The 23,511-nt window shown below is 51.0% G+C and overlaps 1 protein-coding gene and 1 long non-coding RNA gene across 5 annotated transcripts in view; both read left to right on the forward strand.

Moving 5' to 3' along the window:
- Window positions 1-17,360, forward strand: part of RGS8 (regulator of G protein signaling 8) — a 28,635-nt gene extending 11,275 nt beyond the window's left edge. For all 4 annotated transcript variants that reach the window (XM_066192108.1, XM_066192109.1, XM_066192107.1 and 1 more), the window contains 2 exons: window positions 8,553-8,719; window positions 10,345-17,360. In XM_066192108.1, coding sequence (XP_066048205.1) covers window positions 8,553-8,719; window positions 10,345-10,527 — 350 coding nt within the window. In that variant the 3' untranslated portion in view covers window positions 10,528-17,360. The remainder of the gene's footprint in view (window positions 1-8,552; window positions 8,720-10,344) is intronic.
- A 2,120-nt stretch (window positions 17,361-19,480) lies between these two features.
- On the forward strand, window positions 19,481-23,485 carry LOC136294415 (uncharacterized). The gene is made up of 3 exons (XR_010722394.1): window positions 19,481-19,538; window positions 20,156-20,257; window positions 22,846-23,485. It is a non-coding gene; the product is annotated as an uncharacterized lncRNA (long non-coding RNA).
- Window positions 23,486-23,511: the final 26 nt, after the last annotated feature.

Raw genomic sequence — 23,511 nt, forward strand, 5'->3', positions numbered from 1 at the left:
AGGGGAAAAAAAACGAGTTTTGTGTGTTCCCTTCATGTCTTTGCTCCTGATCACAGGGAAAACCCCAGCTGCTGAAGCCCATCAGCCCAAGGTGCTGCCTTTTCCAGTACCCTCAACTAGCTTCCCCTGTCTCAGAAGAATCACCCGTGGTCCCCCTGAGCAGAGCCTGATGTGCAGTTCTCACAGCAAACCCGAAAATTTCACATCCAGAGACCTTACGCCAAACCTGTAATCAGCACCCCCTGCCCTGTTCAGTCCTGTGAGTTCTGTTCAGCAAATATTGCTCTGCTTCACCAGCATTTTCACACTGAGAAATTATAAACAAAGCAAAGTTCTCAGTGTGGGTTCTTTTGTGGGCTTCCATTGGAGTTGAGATTGTGGAATAGTCAGCGAGGGTGCTGAGCTGTTTTATGGCAATAAGGAGCTGTCTGGCTTGCTCAGTCTCATGTTTTCCTTACATTCTACAATGTAAGCGTGGAATTATATTATTAAGCGAAGGGTAATTTTGCTAGGTTTCTACTGAGATGACAACAGTTTTGGCAGGGAATTAAGTGACAACTTTAAACAGGCTGGCTGACCAAGGCAGGAAAAGCAGGATGTAATTTTAGCAGCAGTATCTAGTTGAGATCATTGCTCTTGCAGCCAATAGGGGTAAAAAATATATGGTGTAGCTGGGTATGGCTAAAAAGGAACATTTCTTTTGTGGAAATTCCAAACAAGAAGGGGAAAATGCACCAAGGAGGTTTTAGGGTACCTGAGGGATGGAGAGAGGGGAGGGCAGGATATTCACATCCTTGTTATCATCCTGAACTCAAACCCATTTCTTCTTCATCAGTGTAAAAGTAGAATTTTTTTTATTAGACTGCAAAAGAGGCGCTTGGATTACAAACCCCAGTGAATTTACCCACCTATGTCCTGATGTTATACAGATTCTTCCCTCTTCGGCTGACTACTGCAAAAATGCTAAATCAAACCTTAGTTCAATTATTTTGTCCAGCAGCCTCCACAAGTGTGTCTGGTTTTATTAATAAATTAGCCTTAGAGAGTGATAAATGAATTATCAAGACCGTTCCCACCTCTTAGAATGGAAAGTAATTCTGATAACTCTCTGGCACTAATGAAAAATATTCAGTTTCTAATGAAAAATATTCAGTTCCTAATAGCAACAGAAGGTGATCTTTAAAATTTAAATTAATCTTTTTTTATCAGCAGTCACGGTGACATTGCCTGGTGATTGGTGACAAAAAAAATTGTTGTTTAATAAACTACTTTCTAAAGGAATATTTTATGACTGCTCTGCACCTGAAATTTCTGGAATTGCCAGCCTGGCAGTCAAGGGTAATAGTGATGCAAATAGAAAAAGTTCTGTGGAAACAGAAGTGGTATTTTAGTTACACTGGTTTAAAGGAGAGAAGAGCACGTACTCGTAGAATTAATTCTGTTGCACGAGTTGCATTTTTGCTGTTAGGATGTGCTGATGTTAGGCAGGTAAGGGAGCCTTATGCCTTAACGGGCCAAAATATGAGAGTAAATAAAGCTGTGCCTGGCCCGCTGGCATCTGTCTGTAGGGACGCTGCCAGGAAAAATTCTGCTTTTAGTGCCAAGAGGAGGACGGAACTGTCCCAGCGTAATTTCCCTGTGACTGCTCAGGTGAACAGCATTAGCCAGGGAAAATTGGAATTCGTGCTTGGGGGCATGGGCTAAGCACCAGCTGGGCTTGGGGAGAATTCCCCCCGGGGCTCACAGCATCAGCAGGTAGAGCATTTCTGCTTGACACAGTCTGTCAGAAACTGTCTTCACTAGACGGACAGTTCATTTATTTTGGAAAGGGGACTGTGATTTCTGGGGGTTGTGTGGTGCCTTTCTGCTGCACTCAGATGATTTCGGTCCGTTCCAGCCAAACTGTTCTCCAGGGAAAATAAACCCCAAAGTGCTCCAGCGGCGCTCAGGAGCCGGATGGAGCAGCTGAAAACGGGGCAGACCTTGTGGCCAATATTGCAGGGGGTTGGACAAGTGGCAAAATTGCTCCAAGGAGCAAGAATGTGGATCAGAGCTCCCCAAGAGGCTCTCTGAAGTGCCCAGCTGAGCAGGCTGCCCTCGTACACGGGGGAGGCTCACAGGGCTGCAGTACTTTGCGAGAGGGGAAAAACTCTTCTTCCCCTTCCCATTTTCATGAGTCTCCGAAAGGTCTCTAAGTGGAAGTGACCTGAGGAGGTGCCGTGCATTCCACAGATTCCACGGAGGGTCTCATTAAGGCCCGGCTGGCCGGGGATTTGAGCCACCTGGTCTGGAGGGAGGTGTCCCCGCCCATGGCAGAGAACAAGATGCTTTTTAAGGTCCTTTCCAGCCCAAACCATTCTGAGATCACCTTTTCCAGACATGCCTTGAACTGTGATGGCCCTGGGGAGCTCCCCCTGATCCCCCCTCACCTTTCGAATGAATGAATGAATGAATGGCTGTGCAGGTAATGTTTGATCCTGACCTGCTGCCGTGGGAGGAGGATTGAAATCCCTTGGGATTTGAAGCAATTGTTTTGTCTTGGGAGATTCCCAGGCTGCCTAATGCCCCTCTGCATAGAGTGGTCTGATTTGTATTACCTCCCCGAGCCATTCAAAGGATAATTAGAGTTGCTTTAACAAGAAATAGTGAGTAGGAAATGCGGGAGGGCTCTCCCCACCTCGCTTTTGTGGGGACTCAATTCCCTCATCCCTCCTGGAGTGAGCGGTGCTGAGCGGCAGGATGCAGCAGCTCCGCACCGATAGGTCAGTGCAATGATATCCTAATTGTTTTTGCTAATGGGTGAAGCTAATCAACTCAGGAACCCTGGGGTCAGGCAGACAATCCCTATTTCACACCAGGAGCCCTGTCTGAGCTCACTGCCAGACGCAAGCACAGCGTGGCCGTGTTCCCTGGGGTCAGGGCTGCTGAGCAAGCAACAGGGGAGGAGAGCCTGATGCTGCTCCTGTCAGGGAACTGAGAGACTGAGAGGCAGACCGTGCGCAGCCTTTCCTTGGGCGCCCAGGGAGAAAAAGCAGCGTTTTTAACACGCTGGGTTTTGGCATCTTTTCCCGTTTTGTGCCAGGGAAGCGAGCTCAGCGTGGTCCCCAGAGTGTGAGTGCGTGCGTGTGAGTAAGTGAGGAGTAATCCCCTCGCTGTGCCCGTGCCCAGGAGGCACAGGCCGCCCAGCCAGATGAGGATTTCTTTTGACAGGCTGCTGGAGGGAAATACAAGCAATAGCATGTCTCATTCTGCGTCCCTCACGGGGCTGGGCACATGGCTTATCTTTGGTCCAGCATCCAGCAGGACAGGCTGTCCTCAACCCTTGGTCACTTCTCAGCAAAGCACCCGACGCCAAGAACCTTCATGCTGAATTCCCACTTTTATCTCAAGGGTGATTTTTCCCCAGATTTTTTTGTGATCTCCGTGCTCTTCCGCCCAAACTTTATTGTTGTTCTCCTCCTTCTGTTGTCTACACATTCCTTCACTTCCTACACAGCACAGGAATATCCCAACCTACTCCCAGCTCTTTTTAAGCCAGAACAGCATTAGCATTGTGCTGGTGACAGGCAGCTGAGATTAAGGGAAGCACTGCTCAGCAGCACTGAGGGCACGTTCGTGTGCTGTGCAGAGCAGTTGTGACCTTGTCCCTCCAGCCCTGGACCCAACACATTCCACAGAGCCAGTCCATCCATCCACCAGCCACAGGGACTCTACTCCCTGCATGAAGTCTGGTTGCTGAGGGGGTGAAACATGTGCTCTAAATAAATGATTGTCGATTGCTTTCTTGCTCTGACAGTGGCAGGTGCTTGGTTATTAAACTGCCTGGGTGATTTAGAGCCCACTAATCTGGGCTCTTCCTCATGCTGATGAAGCTTAGTTAAGACCTGTCTTGTGTTTTCTGCTCCCCACTTGCTGGAAAGGATCCACTCTCCATCTCCTGAATTTCAGGAGTGCCTGTGCTCACATGGCCATTGAACTGCCTGGCACTGCCCATCCATAAAACACAAACTCCTGTCATTGCCTGACTCGCAGGTCACCTGCAGGGTCCTGAGGAACTTGCACAATCCCTCCTGCACGTTCCTCAGTCAGTCTGAATGGAGAGCAGGGCATTTTGAAGCTTATATTTACACTGCAAAAGTAAAATAGCAAACGTCTGCTGCTTCTCCCTCAGACTCTCAGCATCCAGTAGAGAGCTCTGCTTCTTTGCTTCAGCTTATCTGCTCCATCAGGATCCATTTCATCCTTTGGCTCCAAGGAAAGTTAATTTGAGTCAAATTCCTGAAGAATTGTCCAGTAGTTGTCCTGGAGGGCTGTGCACCTACACCAGCACATCCTGTCCTCCTGAGTGGCCTCAGGTTAGGGATTACCTCTATATGTGCTGCTGCCTCTGCAGGTTTCCAACCCTGCTTTTAATTCCCGTGCTTTCCTCTGTAAAGCATCCCTTTGGAATTCAGGAGGTGAGATCTCTCTCCTGCTCATATCACACTGCACTCCAGTGGTGGTGGCTTTGGGAAAAAGGACATCCAGGTGGGTGGGATGAGCTTTTGAATTGATCACTGCTGATCATCCATGAGTGATGATTCCCTGAAAGCCTCCATGTGCTCAGAAGGAGAGGAGGAGGTTGAAGTCAACATCCAGGTCGAATTCCAGCTCAGGTAATGGCAGTTCCCATGCCTTACTGTCCTCCTGCCCTTTCCATCAGACTTGTCATTGCTCCATGACAAACTTCTGGCAGTGATTCCCCAAACACAGCTGTCAGGCACAGCTGGAAAGGCTGGCAGGCAGTCAAGGGCTAAAGATGAAAACTCTGGAAAACCAGGCAGTCAGGGATGACCTCTCCTGCATCCAAAGTGTCCCGTGCAAGGTCCCCACAGCTTCAGCCTCACCACCTGCAGCTCCTCGAAGGCTGTGAGGACTGCATGACAGGAGTGTATAAAAAAAGCAGAGAACAGCCAGACACTATTATTTATCCATTCACTGTCTAAACTTATTTCAGGATAAAAAGGAGCTGATTGACATTAGAGCAGGAGGCAGAGCTCATGGAAACCTCCTGGTCCCAGGGGAACCTGCTGCAGCTGCTCTCTGGGGCAGGGCTGTAGCAAACGCCTTTCTCTCCTTGTCACTCACAACATTCCCTTCTTTTAGCAGATACTATATTTTTCAGGTATCATATTTCTCATATATTATATTTTTCAGCTATTTTATTTTTCAGGTATTTTATTTTTTGGGTATCATATTTTTCAGATGTCATATTCTGCATCGATGACCTTTTGCAGATGTGGTACTTTCATGCAACACTGCTATTCCTGCAAGTGATCCTCTGTCAGTTCTGCAGCTCTGGGGCTGCTGTAGAGAAAAAGGAGGGGGAAAAAAAGACCAGGGCAGAGACAGGGGAGCAAGATCTCAGCAGGGATGCAGCAGAGACTGCAGAGACATAGCAGTGTGCTTAGGTGCTGGAATATTTGATGTCAAGTATCCTAGGAGCTGATGATTTATAAAATGACATAGATCTTCAGGAACTGGAACTTCCTCCCTGTTTTCTTTCCTTCTTTCTGAAAGCTGTCAGCCTGCAAAGGCTCCTTGCCCTGTTCTCCAGTCCTTCCCTTGCTCTCACACAGACCCTGTGAATTTTAGAGGCACTAAGGGGGACACGGATTTTGGAAAATGCTTCTGTGTCTCAGATCTCAGGAAGGGGAGCAACTCTGCAACACCCCTCACCTTCCCCATATTTATCCACCCACGGAGATGCTGAAAGCAGCCTCGGGCAGGGTGATCCTGACAGGTGCCCTGCTCCTTTGGGATTCCGCTCCTCAGGCTTCTCTGGGGCTGATGTCACAATATTGCCCCAGGCTTGGACCCACAATCTGCAGGTTACTTGGATGAGAGGCTCGGTTTTGTCTGCCCTAGCAGTGCAAACCCCTGATCTCCTCCTAAAATTGCTTGAATGAAGAAGTGTCAGGACAAGCTGGAATAATGAAGCTATTTCTGGGGCTGACAGCAGGCGGGAGCATGGCTGGGATGGGATGGATCCATTCTTGTTGCTGATAGCAGACTGCTGATGGAGCAGTCAGTACAAAAAAAAACCCCTAATGAAGGAGCTTTGAGGAACACAGAGCAGGGAGGTTTAGCCACTAATTTGGGCTTGTCTGGTCTAATATCTCTTCTGCCTTTCCCTCTGAGGATTTGGGCAATCAAACATCTCCTCTGAATGACACACAGACAGAAATAGGATTGTTTACCAATACCCAGGGCCACTGCTTAGGGCTTGAGGCTTCAGCAGGAGCTGGAAAATATCTCCTAAGTTATTACCAGAAACAAGGGAAGCAGGAAGGAGTTTAGGACATGCAAAGGAGATGCAGGGCAGAGTTACATTGCTATAGATCTATAGCACATAGCATATAGATATATACAGCATATAAATAGCATCTCTATTATATATAGCATATATATACACATTTACATATATAGATAGATATGTAGATATATATATAGATGTATATATATAGATAGATAGATAGATAGATAGATAGATAGATAACATACACAGCATATAGAAAGAACTGTTTGAATAACCTGTTTGAGAAAATATTAGAATTATCCACAGAATTAGGGATCTGGACAAGCTTGAGAAATGAGCCCACGGAAATCTCATGAGGTTTAATAAGACCAAGTGCAAGGTGCTGCACCTGGATTACCCCCAGTACCAGTCCAGGCTGGGGGATGAACAGATCAAGAACAGCCCTGCCAAGAAGGACTTGAGGATGCTGGTGGATGAGAGGCTGGACATGCCCTGTCCTTGCTTCCTTCATCCTTCTGAGGAATCTGACCTCACCAGGCTCGTCCCCAATTCCATCCAATATTTTCAGACAATTGGTTGGAAATAGCCAGTGCTGACTCAAGAGCTTTCCAGTCATGAACTACAAAAAAGCTGGACCCTTTTGCAAAAGACCAGGAAGAGTTAGAAACACATTACTGGGGAGGGGAAAAAAAAAAAAAAAAAAAAAAAAAAAAAAAAAAAAAAAAAAAAAAAAAAAAGGCAAGCAGCTAAATTTATTCTGAGGAGAAAGGGTATGTGTGAAGCCTTCAGCTATGCTGGTGCCATTCAGGGAAAGGAAATCAAAAACAATGGCTGTGTCCATAAATAGGCCCAGGCAGGGGTTTAAGAGGACACAGATTGCCTAATAAATCTTTCCATATTTCTAATCTGCCCCGGCTGACTCAGATTGCATTACTGAAATGTCACAATTGCTGAGCATTAGCAAGTGATAAGCACACTTTTACCACTGACTAGACAAGCCGTAATTATGCCGAGTCCTTTCCCTCTCCCCTTTATTGGAGCCGTAACAGACTCTAAGAGAGCTTTCCTCTGTTTAAATAAGAACTAAAAATGGCACAAGGCAATAAAGCAAAATGACAGAAAACATAGGAGACAAGTCCACAGCAGCCATGTTTTATTAAAGTTTTTTCTTAGCGACAGATAGGGCGTTCTAAAGCATTGCATTAACATGAGTTGAAACTTGGTAATTCCATGAGTAACTTTTCAAAGGGTGGGTGTCCCAGTCCTGAGGAAAGCCTTTTGTTGGGTGGAAAACACTTCTTCAGAGTTACATCAAGTGATGTTTGGCTTTGTGGCAGCACTTGGGAGCCCAGCTGGTCAGTGGTGGAATATATGGATGCGTTCTGGGAATGCAGAACTCGGGAGAAAAATCAGATGGTCTTTGGTAGGCAGGGGTGGTGTCTTGGTTTGGAAAGACAGGTGTCTGCCAGGGAAAGCTGGAGCTTCCCTTGGAATGGGGAATGTAAACCCCCTCCCTCCAATTATAATTTTGCAATTAAGGGGGCTTTTAGGCAAAGATATGGGAATAGGAATAACAGTTCTTTGCTAGGAATATTAAAACCCACAAATGTAGTAGAACAAAAAAAAAACCAAGCAAGAAAACAAACCCCCCTGCTAGAAACACTGACAGAGTCAACCTGACACCCTGTTGGTCAGGGTGTTGGTGTCAGTCCAATCAAGTCCTCCTGGAGTGACAGATGTGGTTCTGTGGGAGTAGAGATGATCCTGTAGAAAGGATCCAGTGGTGATGAGATGGGTCCAGTCTTCCTCTGGGAATCCAGTGGAAAACAGGCTGCCCTGCAGTTCTGAATCTCAGGTTTTATCCAGGTAGGAATGCCTGGCTCCTCTCACTGGGTGGAGCATCTCCCAATGGGATGATGTGATTGTATCAGCCCTGCAGTGGGCCTCGATGGCCCATGAACAGCAGGTATCCCCTGGAGGGAGGATGGGTCGTGGAAGAGATAAAGAACACTGCCCCACCTGGGTTAACAGCTGCCCATTAACAGAAGGCACCCACCCCCTGGAGTTATGAGGAATGGGTTATACAAGAGATAAAGAAAACACCTCCCCAAAAGGTTTCAACAGATGGAAACGGAACACACACTTTTGGTTACATATTGCAAACCGAGACAGGTGGATGGAGGGATGTCTGTGAGAGGAACAGCTCCCTGCCTTCTCTCCCCTCCCTTTGTAAGTCCCTGTGTCTCCCTGGCAGACGGGCTGGCGGCTTTCCGTGCTTTCCTGAAGACGGAGTTCAGCGAGGAGAACCTGGAGTTCTGGCTGGCCTGCGAGGACTTCAAGAAGACACGCTCGGCGGCCAAGCTGGCCTCCAAGGCCCAGCGCATCTTCGAGGAGTTCATCGACGTGCAGGCCCCTCGGGAGGTGGGTATGGACCCCCCGGGCTGGCACAGGGCACCAGCAGGGCTGTCACCCCCAGCTGGCTGCTCTCCCTCTCTCCCGTGCCTCTCAGAGGGTGGCAATGCCATCCTGCCTGCTGTGGCTGCCTCTGCTCACCGTGACTCATCCCTGATGAGGGCAACTACTCTGATGGCACTAAATTAGTCACGGCCAGGGAGTTCACTGGCAGCCTCAACCTACATTTCCTAACCTCGCCGAGCTCCCCAGGAGCATTTCACCGTGCTCCTCTCACTTGCTGTCAGCCCTTGTGCAGGCTGATGGGCTCTTTCCTCACAGGACCATCCCACCCATGAGTAACTTGTTGACTCCCAAGGGGAGAGAGTTTCTCTGCTGACTAACTCCCTCCCCACGCAGACCTCCTGAGATATGCAAACAATAACTCTGAGCTGAACAAAACAATGCAGCCACAACCCGGAGCCTGGGGCTGCTAAATCCTCTTCCAAACACTTGACGGGCTGATGGCACTGTCAGATCCTGCGTGGTGACGGTGCTGGGTTGTGCTCCTGCAATCACAGCACAGCCAGGGGAACTCTCACTGCACCCAGCCCCTGCTGCTCCACTGCATGGATGCCTGTCAGACCCTAAAAAAAGCTCTTTTTTCCCCCCTCGCCCAGCTAGGAAGGCCATTGCAAGGCCACTGGGAAGGACCCAGATTCACACTGAGGTGTGTGGGTATCTCAATGCCCTCTGCTCTCCTTGAGCATTTTCCCACTGTTATTCAGGAAGGTGGATGAGATTTTAAGGACTGGAAGGCTGATTTTGGATTAGAAATGGGAATGCAGGTAGGATGGGGTCTACCCTACAATTTGGTCCTGTGGTGAAATTTCCTTATCACTGTAATTTGACACGCTTAGAATATGAAATAATTGAGCAAATGCAGAGAGCTAATCCGTACTGCCGACATCCACGTTGAGGCAGACAGCTTTACTCTCCAGGCTCCTTCAAGTTTGAACACTGAGTTAACAACAACAAATAAAATTTTTTCAGCCATTCTTTTTCTTCCAGACAATAACCCTAAGAAATGCTGATTACTCTTTAGGGGAAGGAAAGCAGGAAAACTCCATTGGCTGGCTTTGCAAACAAATGGCAGTCATAACATGATAGGGTGGTTTGTTTTCTTCAAGCCTCTCCTCCAGATATCATAAAGTGAAGCTGTTATGGGAAAAATCAAACAGTTTATTTTAGATCAGCAGAGTTTAGAAACATTTAATGAGAATGTACTAATGGTTTAAACGCAGTTAAAAGTTCATTCACCCATCTATTGGGCATGTGGTGAAGAGCAGAGGGAGCAGGAGAGAGGTTAGCCTGAGTCAGCAGTTTTAGGTGATGTGCTGCCTAGGAGTCTGAATAAAAGTAAGTTGATTTCAGGAGTGCTCAGATCGCTATAAATCCAACTTTTCCAGGCTTGGGGTAGGATTCACATCCCTGGATCACTAAACCCCCCGGAGCTATGGGGGCTGTTCAGGCACGGATGAGGGCAGGACCTTGGTTCTGCTGCTGGTTCACAGCCATGGCTGAGAGGGAATGTGCCATTTGGAGGGGGCCAGCTGGACACTCAGTGCCAAACTCTCTTCTGCTGCTTTCCCCAGGTGAACATAGACTTCCAGACACGGGAGCTGACGAGAAGAAATGTGCAGGAGCCCTCCCTCTCTTGCTTTGACCAAGCTCAGGGGAAGGTGCACAGCCTGATGGAGAAAGACTCGTACCCCAGGTTCCTGAGATCCAAAATTTACACAGACCTGCTGTCTCAGACCCAGAGGAGGCTCAGCTAGAGCAGCGATGGGGCCCTCAGAAACCACGTTCTTCCCACAACAGCCAAAACCCATGTCTAAACGTGAAACTTTATTGGTGTTAAAAGCAGTGGGAATGGGAAAAGAGGGAGAAGGGGCAGAGGAAGCTTCCAGAGAGTGATCCAGGCGTGATATTAAGACTCTTTGACTTTCTGTGTTGTTTTTTTTTTTTTTGTTAGCAGTAGCACCTTGCAGTTGCTGCCTCTCTCTAGCACAAACCCACAACCCTCTCGAGTCACGGGGGTTGTCTGTGGGCAGGGCAGGTTTCATCTGAAATTGCTGGGTTGGTTTGTGTGTAAATAACACCTTTCCATCCTTCCACACATCTCCTTGTCTCTCACCTCTCCCTGGTGCTTGGAAGGGCCCCAGGGGCAGTTCTGACACTTGTGAAGCCACATCCAGCCCACGTCTCGCACGTTGGCTGCTGGGGTCTGCACCCAGAGACCGAGGGGAGGGAGAGAGGAGACAAAGGCACAGGATTCATTTCCTTTCCTGGAGTGGAAACCATCAGCAAACTCAGCTCACCTCCCCATTTTGTTTGCACACCTTATGACACGGCTGCTACCCTGTCACTGCCCCTTTTTACCTTCTGGGATGGAGACTCAGAGTATTCTCCACAGGACTGTCGAGGAGCTGAGTTTCCCTCGTGAGGAAGGTGATCCCAAAAGCTCTCACTAGGCCTGGGCAGGCGAGTTCTTCTAATGTGAATGATTGTTTTTCATGGCTGTTATTTATTTGTGTGGTAGCTCAGTCTCAGGGCCTCAGTCGTCATCCAGGCTCTGTTGTGCTGGGCACTGGACCAAAACCTTCCACAAAGGGGCTCCTGGCTGCCACAGGCTTGGTGGCTCCTCAGGAACGACCTGTAGGGAGAGAGTGGGGAGAAGGAATGTCCCCTCTGCCCCTTGCTGAGGTGTAAGAAAAGCACAAGACCCGTCTGCCACAGCAGATGGCATTTTTCATCCTGTACCTGGCCGGCGCATGGCAACGTGAAAAATCACATTTCTGTTTTTTGTTATTTCCTGATTATTGACTGTTCCTTCCCACCAACTGCCCACTGTGGGTTCAGTGCCCTGCAAAGAGCTCCCTGAGACACAGACCCTGCTGCAGGGTGCTTGCTCCCAGTGGGACACGGAGGGCATGGAGTGAGCAGGATGGGTGTCTGGGTGTGCAGTGGGGTGTGAGGTATCCCTCAGGTATTCCCAGAGCCTGGATGGCCACTGCAGGAGGAGACTCTGTGCAGGAGTCAGGGGTGTAGCACCTCCTCTGTGCTGGGCAATAATTCCTGGGCCATCTGACGGCCCCATTTCCATGGCATTGCTGTTCCAGCTTGGCAGATTCTTGCAATACTTTTGAGGGGAGAAGCAGACAGCCTGTCTGTGGATTTGAGCCGACAGACCAGAGGTCTGTTTGCTTAATTTAATGAAGGCTTGGAAAGCGACCCCATGGATCTTTTCCTTCTCTCAGTCATCCCCAGACCAGAGGCTGTGGATCTCTGCTCCAGCCAAGGGTGGTGGGTGGGTTTGATACATCAGAAAGCTGCTGATAAAGACTCTGTGTAATGTGGTGTAAATGAGGTAGTATGAATTCTAAAGCCAAGCATAATGATGTTTGGAACAAGATAAAAAAAAGTCTGGTTGGACATTAAAAATTACTGTCCATTAATTAAGTAGAAAGCAGCTTTTTGAGGCTTTTTGCAAGGGTGATGTGGAGGACAGTAGGACAAATAGGTTTAGGATCAAGGCAGAGGTGGTAACCATGCTGGGTTTATTACCTGGAGGTGTTTTCCTGTGGTCTCCAAGACACTGCAGTCTAAATACAGTGCAAGTGCAAACTTTATGTTCAGTTGGGAAACCTGCTTTTCTGTGCCTGGTTGGTCAGCAGCAGAATCCTCCAAGTTTTTGGAAGGCAAATCCCATCCCCAGTTAACTTTCTGTGAGGAATGGCCAGAAAGAGCAGCAGTGACCCAGCATTCCTGGCTGTCCTCTGCCCCTGCAAGGACACTTGAAGAGCAGGGTGGTGACAAAGGTGGCATTCTGCAGCCAGGCTCAGTGACACAGCTCCTGGAACTGCTGGGGCACACAAGGCCTCTCATGGGACACAGGAGACAAAAAGCTCAAGGTCTGGATGTGGCAGTTTGACACAAACTTTCTGCTGCTTGCTCGAAAGTGGGCGCAGTGAGAGACACCAGGAAAATGCTCCAGATTTGCCATGATTTCTCCAAGGGCACCAGATCATGCAGGAGCTCAGTGTCCCAAAGCTTTATGGCAAGCAAGGCACGGTGAGACAGGTCTGGGGAACCTGTGCAGTGCATGGAAGTAATCAGAGACGGAAGCAAAGGACACGGAGCCACATATCCAGTGGCTGTCCCTGGTGCTGTCTGGGCTGTAGGAAGGTGCCACATCACCTTCACGGCCCCTGCCCGGGGTAGGGAGTGAGGAGGGAAACCCAACCAGTGAAACCCTGGGGGCTTGACCTGCAAGGGAGGATGGAAATCTTCCCTCTCTGGTTGTGAGCAGAGGCTGGAGGAATTCCCCTTTCCCACACCTGTGTCACACACTGGGATCTCCCAGGGGCACAGGCTGCTTTTGCAGTTTCCTGCCCCATCTGGGACGTCAAAAAACTGATGCCTTGGAGTGGCTACCTAGAACAGAGGCTAGACAGAGTTAAGGGGATAAAGTGGGTATTTATTAAAGTCTTCAATAGGTACACCTCGGGCAGTCAGAAGCCCCCCAGAGGCTACACCCAGGATGGATGATGGTCAATGAGTTTTTCAGGCAATTATAAGTTTGGTCCATTTACATATCAGGGGTTAATCCTCCAATTACAGCTTCAGGTAATGAAGACATATACCCCCAGTTTTCTCCCCCAAAATTCACTTTTGTTTGTATTTTTCGGGACCTGAGGCTGTCCGGTGTCTTTGGATCACAGGCCCAGAGGGATTGCTTTTTTCTAACTAAAAAGTGAAGACAGTTTAACTAACACTTTATATGGAGTTTGGAGCTATGCACTACTGCAGTACAGGATTTAGAAAATATAAAAGCTAAAACCTTAAGGCATCAGCCTGTGGTCCCAGTTTTACCCAGTGATCCCACTGCTGCTCAGCTTCCCAGCACTGTGACATCAAGCAAGTGTTGCAGGTGGTGAAGGGAGGCCACCTTGTCTGGTCCTGCCTTTCTCCTTTCCACCCTCCTCTTGCCTGCACTTGGAAAAAGCACCCCAGAACAGCCCAGGATGTGAGAGCCAGCAGCAGGAGGCTTAAGCAGTCACAGCTTTTAAAGAGAAGGCAGAAGGCCATGACAACTGCCTTGTGGTACTTCTCTCCAGACAGACCTTCTGAGTGGGCCTGGGTGGTGCTGACCTCTAGTGCCAGCTGGAACACCCCAGACAAGGCTCTGCAGCACCTTGGGAGGGTTGCAGAGACAGCCAGGCCAGGGGACGCAGCAGGAACGACATGCTTGTGTCGAGGAATGTGAGTGGGGACAATCCCCAGGATCCCCTGGTGGCTACAAAGCCTGGTCCTGTTCAGATTGTGGCTCCATCTCTCCGCAAGATCCTCCAGCAGCATTGGTGCTGTTGTCCTTTCATTCCATGTCTGAACTCGTGGGAAAACTTCAATGTGGCCAACACCTTCTAAAATCCAAGCTCCCTTCTCTCCTCCATCCACCTGGAATTGCTTGGAGCAGGGCACAGCTGGAGATGTCGTGGTGACAGGAGGAGGAATCAGGCTGGCTGATGTAGGAGAAGTGTTTGCCCCATTAAACTGGTGCCAGATAAGACCCTCCATTGGGAACAGCATCCTAGAACACAGAGTGGAGCAAAAGTATTGTCTGAGGCGTGTGAGTCTACCACGGTTATTTTTGTGTCTGCTCTTGCAGTTTGTCTCTCTGGAAGGAAAGCAGACTAGTTATTTAAAGTAAAATTCTATTTTTCTTAAACAAGAAAATGGCACCAGCTGCTTCTATGACAAATGCCATTCTGAAGTGAATCAAAATAAGCAGCTTGTAGCTCTACCCCTTAAACCAGGGGCTGCTCAAGGAAATAATGACTGAGCCAAAGCTTTGGAAAGAGCTGAGTGCTGACTAATCCCAACCAAGGACAAATAACCTGTCCTTGATTCATCTCTTCCTGGTGTGAAAGGGATATTCGCAACCTACAAACCCATTTCCCCTCTCCACAAGCACACACCTCCAAAATTTTCCTCCTGTTTGGAGCAGTGTTAAAATGTGCCATCACATGAAGAGAGGGGGAAAAAAACTGGTTCACTCAGTTCTTTTTATTCTGTTTGCTGGCACATATCCAGTCAGCTCCCAGGCAGTTTGATGGCAGAAGGGAAGGAGTTTACAAATTTCCTTTCCCTTTTCTATGAGCTTCAGGTGGTGTTAGCTCCAGGATCAGATGCAGAACTCTAATCTGTCTGAAGGTTCTCCCGCTTTGGTCCATCAGCCAGGCTTGGGATGATTTCCATCCCTTTTAGTGGACTCATTAATGCACCAAGGGGTCCCTGTTGTCCATGCTGGGGAGGTGTGAAGGGCAAAGTCTTGCCAGTCTAAGCAGGGGAGGGGGAAATTCCTGTGTGTGTCTGGGGGTGTGGGTAGATGAGAGTGCATGTGACTTCATCTGTATCTTATTTAGTGTCCTCTACTAGAGAAGCTTTTCTGAGACATAGATGTGCATGTTAAAATAGGAGAACTAGGCATAAATGACATAAACTGAGATCTTTAGCCAGTGTTGTGTTTGCCTCGTGTATAAGTCCGAGTAGTAGTAAGAGATGTAAAACTCTGCTAGGCTTCCAGTTACCCCTAGGAGCACATGTATCAAACTGAACTGAATGTTCACTGATAGACACAAAACCAAAATGTTTACAGCATTCAGAGCAATAGCAAAGCATACCTCATGCCAGTCCTGGAGTGCCTCTCACCCGTCAGTGCAAGCTCTCCCCTCCCTGGGGGCCTCTGGCTTCTCCCTCCAAACTCCTCTCTCCTTCTTTGTCCTGTCCTGGTTGTCTTCCCTCCTCCTCTTCCTCCTCCTTGAAGCACTCCAAACCTTCCTGTCCACCAGCACTGTTTGTCCTCATCTGAGCCTGGGACTCCCCATACCTCCTCCTGTTTGCCTCTCCTCCATCCCCATCCATCCCTCGCCTCTTCTTTGCCTTTCCCTTCCCCAGACACTTGCCTCTGGTCATGCCATCTCCCTCCCACACGCCTCCTACTGCCACTGTAAAGCTCCTACGAGCTCTCCCTTTGCCTGTTATATAAGAACAGAACATTTCACATCATTTCTGCATTATCTTTCCATCCCTGGGGCTGCTGCAGTTGTCTCCTTCCTTGGTGCTGTGCTCTCTCCAGCATCGTAGCATTATATCCCAGAACTGGAATTAAAGTTCATTTTGCTGCTAGACCAGAATGCTTCTCTCTACCACGCACCCCTTGGGCTTTGCAGAGGCTCATCTTGTCCCCAAGTCTTTTGTCTTCCTCCTTTTTCTCCTCCTTCCACGCACGCTGCACGTGCAGTGCTTGTGGCTGGGGCTGGCCGGGGTAGAGGGCGGCCGTGCTGGGGTCACTCACAGCTGGGCACCCCCGTGGCTCTCTGGTTTATAAAAATAGTCTCAATAAAGGTGTGTGGGTTGTATTTGCTCGGCAAAGTCAGTCACTGTGCTCTGTGCCTCCTCCTGGCTTTCCAGGAGGATGTGTCTCTGATCTGGGACTGCGGTGAACTCAGCGGGAGTTCAGGGAACTGAGGTCGTGGGAGGGAGGTGGCAGAGGGGGATGAGCTTGTTACCAAAAACATCCAACATTCCTGGCAAAAAGGCACCGGAGAAAAGGCAGTGCCTGCTTCTGGAGGGACCAGGGAGCTCTGGGGACCAGCTGTGCTGTGAATTGTTTGCCTCAAGTAGCCCCACACCTCCCAGTTTGCCTCACGTGCTGCGTGCCCCAGGCTGGCTCTGAAACATGACGGATGAGGAGCTGCTCAGCTCTGCATTCCCAGCGTAGGTAACAGCATTATCCTGAGAGAAATGTCTTCATGCTGCTCTATCAGTGCCTGCAGCCACCAGCTGAAATGCAGAGAGGGGTAAGGAGGCACCTTCTGCTGTGTGTAGTCCTGCAGACCTCTGCGAGACTCCTGGCAATGGAGAGCGCAGGGCACTAGCACACCCCGGGGTAGATCCCTGTTCCTTAAGAACCACGATTGAAGAGCTCATCTTGTCACAACCTCTCCCCCCAGCTCCTCCATGAGTTACCTAAATCAGAGCTCAGGTTTGTCCTTAAGCTCCTTGGCACCTCCACTTTGGTGGCATGGCCGCGTCCCCTTGAGGAGCTGACTACAAGCCCAGTAAGGCTGCTTGAAACAACAAAGACGTCCCGTTCCTCTGGAAATAAACCCGGGGGTGGCTCAGAAGAGACTGAGGACGGCTCTGCTGCACGCAGTGAACTCAGAAGGGAGCCACCAGGTAGAAAGAACAGCTCAAAAAGGCTTCCTTCTGGCACATTTTTATTTTCATGGCATCCTGCTGCTGCAGCTGCCACCTCTGTGGTGGCCAGGCGTGGGGAGATGTGGGCAGGAGCCGTTCGGGCAGGTTGTTCAGTCTGATCCCTTCCCTCTCAGGGAAAGGCATGGGCTCCCTGGGTTCCCCCTGCATTAGCTGCTTGTTTGCCAGGCTCTCCTTCCCTGGGAGGCTGGAGAAGCTCCTCAGCCACGCCACAAATCCCTCTGGCGACAATACCCCCGAGCCGTGTCACCGTCGTGTCACCGCGTCGTGCAGTGCTACACCCGCTCTGTAGACACACCCTGAGGACATAATAAACAGCCTGAGACGATTTGTTCTCTGCCTGAGTGTCTGAAAAGATGCGATCCCGGGGATGGAGGGGTGTCCCCCGCCAAATTGCTGAGGAGGAAGAGGAGGGGAGGAACTGTTTCTCCCCAGCCCCTGGTTTCACTGGTGCAGACACGATGGATGGGGGCAGCAGAGTGGGGATGTGTTGGCTCCAAGCTGCGGATGGCTCAGCTGGAGCAGTTTAGAACCAGGCTCCCCAGAGGTCCAGGTTGGGGAGATGAGTCAGAAATGTGTCAGTAGGACCTCCAAGGAAGGAAAATCCTCAGAGCCTTCCAGCAGCACACTGCTGTCCTTCTCTGAGTACACCCCACTGCTGCCCGTGATGGATTCCCTGCCCCAAATCCCAACCCCATCATGGCCAGAGGTGGGAACAAGTGCTGAGCCTGCTCCCTGCGCCAGGAGCAGCGGTGGGGGATGCGCAAGCTCCTGGGAAAAGGGAGCAGTGTGGATGGATCGAGCATCATCAGGTCACGAAGAACAAACAACAAATGAAGAGTTTCTCCGCACCATAAAAAGCAACCCTGTGCTCCAGCAGGCAGCTCACGCCCAGGGCTCAGCTTGCTCCATCCTTACGGGATAGACCAGGGAGGGATGAGCAGGAGTAGGGTGAGAGTCAGCAGCCAGTCACTTTGGGGAGTCTGGAGGAGCCTGGGATGGCTGGGGAAGGGCCAGGCAGCAGCTGAGGGCGATCCTGGGCAGCAAGGGGGGAAGGGGAGGCGTTAGCAGGGGCAGGGAGCAGGGCAGTTGAGGCGAGGTTGGGTTTTAGTGGGAAATTGCATAGTGAGAGGTTTACTGCAGAAGCCGTGTAGGGCTTCAGTGAGGAAGGGCTGAGCATCTGCTGAGCAGGGCTGGCCAGCAGGAAAAGCAGTGACCTGGATCTCACCTGGCCCCGGGCACACTGAGGGCTCCTGCCTTGTCTGGAGCATGACCCTCTCTCCCTGTGAAAGGTGAGTGTCTGCTCTGTGATCTAAACAGGGTTGCATTTAAAAGCAAAAATCCAGTGGGCTTGTTTTCCTCTGGAAGCGGGTGCAGTGGAATTTCTCAGTCCCTCTGGCTTCTTTCTATCCCCCTTTTTCTTCCCCCTAAATCCCTTCTTCTACTGTTTTTCCTTTTCATCTGCTGCTTCTTCCCTCAGCCTGTCTCCGAGCCAAACCAATTTGAATGCATCCAAGGAAGGATCTGCCATTAGTGCTGCTCTGCCTCTCCTCTTAGTTAGGATATATTTAGCCATCATCTTTTAGCTTTTTTTTTTTTTTTTCTGGCTCTTCAGTGGCTTTAAAAAGCAGGTGCCGGGAACGGAAAGAGAAGATTAAAAGTACCTGCTGTCAGCTCCCTCTCTCTCCCTGTGCAGCTGTGCAAAGCGAGCACGTGAGCAGAGTGGATAACAGCTGCCCCTCGAAAGCCTCATTTGTAATTCTAATTATTATTTTTTTTTATTATTATCATTTCAATAACCTCTTTCCGCACTGCTACAAATTTCCCGAGCAGCGATTTCCTCCCGTGCTGCACATGGATGTGGAGTGTTGGGAATCCATCAAACACCCCGTGGGTCAGGGTGAGGGATCTTGCACGAGCAGCTGGGATGTCCTGGGCTGGGCTTGGCAGGCACAGATGGAGCCAGGCTCAGCTGCAGCCACAGGGATATGGTCCCACAGCTGTCCCTGACTGTCCCTGCCCCATAAGCTGTGCCCATGGCCGAGACCCAGCTGCAATGTGCCTACTCAAGGACCACTTGCAAATGCCTGGCAGCTGTCTCAGCCTTGGCAGCTTCCCTGCTCCTCCCTGGCACCATCACAGAATTTCTCAGGTTGGGAAAGACCTCTAAGATCATCAGGTCTGACACAGCACTGCTAAGCCCACCACTAAACCCTGTCCCCACCACAGCACTCCTGCCTGCACAACACCAACCTCCATCCCATTCCCATCTCCTTGGCTTACTGCCCTCCCTAAAGACATCCAGAGCTTATCAATAGCTTGCAGGTGTAGGAAGCGGCCATGCAACATGAGCAGTGCCTTTAAACCTCTCATTTCTGCCCCTTTGCATTTAACGCCTCCCTGATTTCATGGCAGGCTCTGCTGGAGTGCCTTCAGGTTTGACCATTCCCGATTGCCACCTCTGTGGTTCCCCGCTGGTCCAGGAGAAGTCAGAACAGACTCCTTGGTGAGCCCCCAAAAGCACAGCTCACCCCGAGTCTTCCCCTCTTCCTTCTCCCTGCCTTCCCTTCCCAATCTATTTCTCTATCTTCCCCTTATTCCACTGGAACAGTATAAAAATACAAAACCACCTCTGCCAGAAGCCCTCCTCAGAGCTTGACTGTGCATTGTGGCACACACACAAGGGCACTTTGCACCCTGTCACCAAACCCTTCTTTTCCTATTCCCCACCCCATTTCTGTAGGTTGGGGCTGAAACCTTTGTTGTTGTGTTTCCCAAAGTTACTGGCCTTTTTCAACAACTAACCCAGAAACACCAGCAGCAGTCCCTGGGACTGATGGGGTGTGTGTGTTTTGGTGCTGAGGGTGAAGCCATTGGGGGGCTGTACCCCCCCAAAATTCTGGCTGTGGGTGCCTCCAGAGCCCAGCCACCTCCCAGCCTCAGCAGAGCACCTGCCTGGGCTGCCAGGACCTTGCTGGTGGAAATGGAACTCATCCACATGGATGGGAGGTGGGTTGGTGCTGGCAAGGCTGTGGCACGGTTCTGGGAAGGGCGCCTGGCCCCAGGCGTTGCGACACAGATTTCTGTACTTTTTTATTTGAGTTTTTTGTATTCCAAAACAAGGGCTGATAATGGAGGCAACGGAGCCGGAGCCGCGGGAGGCTGCTGAGCTAAATGAGACAGGAAGCACGTAATTAAATTAGATACAGAGCAGCATGAAGACATGTGAGTACACATACGGGGCTGGGCTGAGAGGCTGTCATTGCATAACCCCGGGAAGAGCTCTGCAATATGAAATATCTCACCTAGGGCAGCCCAGGCTGGCCAGCTGCCCCTTTGAACAGCCCCATCGAGGGGAGAGGCAGAAAAGCTGCCCGAGGGAGCAGAGGGGGCAGCTGGTGGCTTCTGCAGGGGCCTGGTGGCTGTGGCACAGTGGGCAGAGGGTCTGTCCCAGCCTTGCTGAGGAGGACTTTGCTGGAACAGCCCAATCCCACTCCTGTGCCTGGGCTCAGACCTGCACACCTGGATCTGGCGCTGCCCTGTGTCCCAGAGCCACACTCAGCATCAAACACTCCCGTGTGAGTGTGGCATTTCCTGTGCCTTTGTGCCTCTTCTGGCTGAGCCCAAAATCACAGTCTTTGGCTGACTTCCCTTCCCTTCCCTTCCCTTCCCTTCCCTTCCCTTCCCTTCCCTTCCCTTCCCTTCCCTTCCCTTCCCTTCCCTTCCCTTCCCTTCCCTTCCCTTCCCTTCCCTTCCCTTCCCTTCCCTTCCCTTCCCTCCCCTCCCCTCCCCTCCCCTCCCCTCCCCTCCCCTCCCCTCCCCTCCCCTCCCCTCCCCTCCCCTCCCCTCCCCTCCCCTCTTTCTCTCTCACCACGGGTAGTTCCTCACCTCTCCTTTGCTGTCAGCTTGGCCTCACCCCAGCCCAGAGTTGCAAAACCTGCCACAGGGGACAAGGTAAAACCACACACACCTTTCTCCAATGCACTTTATTACTCTGGGGGAAAGCAGCAGGCAGGCAGGGCCTGAAGCGAAGGGAGGGGGTCAGCAGGCTGTGATCTCGAGGCAGAGATGTGCAGAGTGTCTCTGCTCTGGCTCACATCCCCACTTGCTGTTGCTGCCATCCCAGCTGTGTTTTTTTTGCCACAGCTAGGTTTGCCTGGCTGCTCCAAGCAGCACGTGGCTCCCAGCACGGTGGCTGTGCCAGGCACCACGGAGGTGCAGCCAGAAATCATCTGTCCCCTGTGCCTGCAGCACGTGCCCAGGCTCCTGGAGGTTTTCCTCTCGGCATGACCTGCTCAGACCATGCCTCAAACATCAGGGAGAGTTACCAGAGCATCCTGTGACTTTGCACATCTGTGAGGGGGAGGATGGGCTGCAGTTCTAGAGGGGAAAAGGAAGGAGGTGAACATTTCCCACAGCATTTGTGTGGAAAACCAGGGAGGATATGGACATGTAGGTGATGAGGAGAAGGGGCACTGCCACTCTAAACCCTCTGGTCACCTGCTGCAGCTGGGAGGGGAGTGCCAACCTGCTTTAGCAGGGGGCTGCACTGGAAGATCTCCACATCTCCTTCCCAACTCTGACCATTCAGTGGCTCTGCAGAACAGCTGAGTGTGGCCCTCCCCTGTGGGTACCAGTGCCCACACCCACGGGGCACTGCTGCTGTGACACCAGTGCTCCCAGCACGGTGCTGAACTGGGGGGGGAGCCCCAGGCTGGTGTGGCCAAGCACTTCCAAAACTGAAACCAAGCCCTGTCCACGCTCTGGGTGTGCACAGACCTTCTCAGCAGCTGTACAGGCAAAGGCAGCCCTCCAGCCCTCTCCCCTTTACTCTTCCATTTCTTCCCTTGAATCCACAGCGAAGATCACGGCTCTAATCATGGTTTTAAGGCACAGAGAAGACATGAGTAAGAGCTTCGTGTAGCTCCAGCCATTCATCTGTAGCTGAATATCTGCTAACCAAGAAGGCTTAAACTCGATTATTTGAGTGAAAAACCCCAGAGCCATCAGGAAAGAGGCTGCTCTTACATTAGAGCTGAGGCAGGAGCTAAAAGTGTGTGTTCAGTCATTAGTCCTGATGCATTTTTCCTGTCTGTTCATGAGCAACACCATTCTGTGGCTTTTTCTAAGTGATGAGAGGAAGACAGGACTCTACTGCTCAGTGAGGCTGAGGTGCCTCACGCTCCTTCCAAAGCCTGCCATCCTGCTATCCTCCTGCTCCTGCTCCTGCTCCTGCTCCTGCTCCTGCTCCTGCTCCTGCTCCTGCTCCTGCTCTCAAACGCAGCTTGAGAGGAGCCTTTTCTACCTGGCCCAGGGCCGAGATGGCTTCGTGCTGCCACTCTCCTGGCACAGTTCATCTCTCCTGGGAAAGATGCTCTGGCAAAGGGAGAGATGCTCTGGCAATGTGCTGTGTGTGATGAATGCAGGCAGCAAGGGTAGGAGACAACTGGAGTTCTGGAAAAATGTCTGAGCTGGGAATAGCAGGGAGGAAGGGAGAGGATGAGGAGTGGAAGTGGCAGCTGTGGCCTGGTGCTTGGCTGCCCATGGGCAGGGAGGTTTAAGGTCACTCCCTTCCAGAGCCACTGAGCTGGGGAATTGCAGGGAGGGCAGCTCTGGGATCCTGTGTGAGCCTGACCTCACCACAGGGCACCTGTTGGCTCTCATGGACCTCTGCTTCTTGTAGCACCAGACCCTGGGGTTTGCTGCTGTGCACTGGTTTAACCCTTCCTCTTCATCTTTCTCTTTTGCTGGCTCAGTCCTTCCCGCCCAGTTTCCAACCTCTCCCCAGCTTTTAATCTTCCTTCAAATTTCAGGTCTCATCAGGATCCTTCATTATCGGCTGCTTTCCCAGGTTTTGGCTGCTTTGATGCACACCCCTTCCCTTCTCTCACCACACACCCAGCAGGGAATTTGTGATGAAGAAGAGCAACTTCAGCCAGCACAGGGGGCCAGACATTGTCCTTACACATCCCACCTGCGGACTGGCAGTGCCATTAAGTGGGAAGAGGAAACATGACACCCTTCTGCTCCATCGCGCCGGGAGGCACAAACCCTCCTGCCCCTGCCGGGGGCTGGCACCCCCTGCTTAACCCCCTCGGGCAGAGCCCGCTGCTGCTGCGGTGCTGGGAGTGCGGGGAGGTTTGGGAGCCCTCGGGCAGCGGGATGGACCAGGGGATGGAGCTGACGACTCTCTGCAGCGTCTGTGCTGTCCCTCGCTCTCCCACCGGCGGTTACTCAGCAGGCTCCACACGTCGGTGGAAACGAGCCTGTTTTTTTTTTTTTTTTCCCCTGTTCTCGAGGAAGCGGCTGTGACTGTGATGCTCAAGGACGAGCCCGGGCCTCCCACTCCCCCCCTCCCTCAGCAGCACACACAAACTTACCTAAGCTCTTATCTTCACGGGCGCTGCCTGAGCAGCTTTTGGTTGGCTGGAGGCTGGAGCGATGCCGGGGCCCCCTCCCCGCTCTCCCGCCTCCCACCC

Source organism: Chamaea fasciata, unplaced genomic scaffold (assembly GCF_029207755.1).
Source record: "Chamaea fasciata isolate MVZ Bird 193981 ecotype frontalis unplaced genomic scaffold, bChaFas1.0.hap1 SCAF_10, whole genome shotgun sequence".
NCBI lineage: Eukaryota > Metazoa > Chordata > Aves > Passeriformes > Sylviidae > Chamaea > Chamaea fasciata.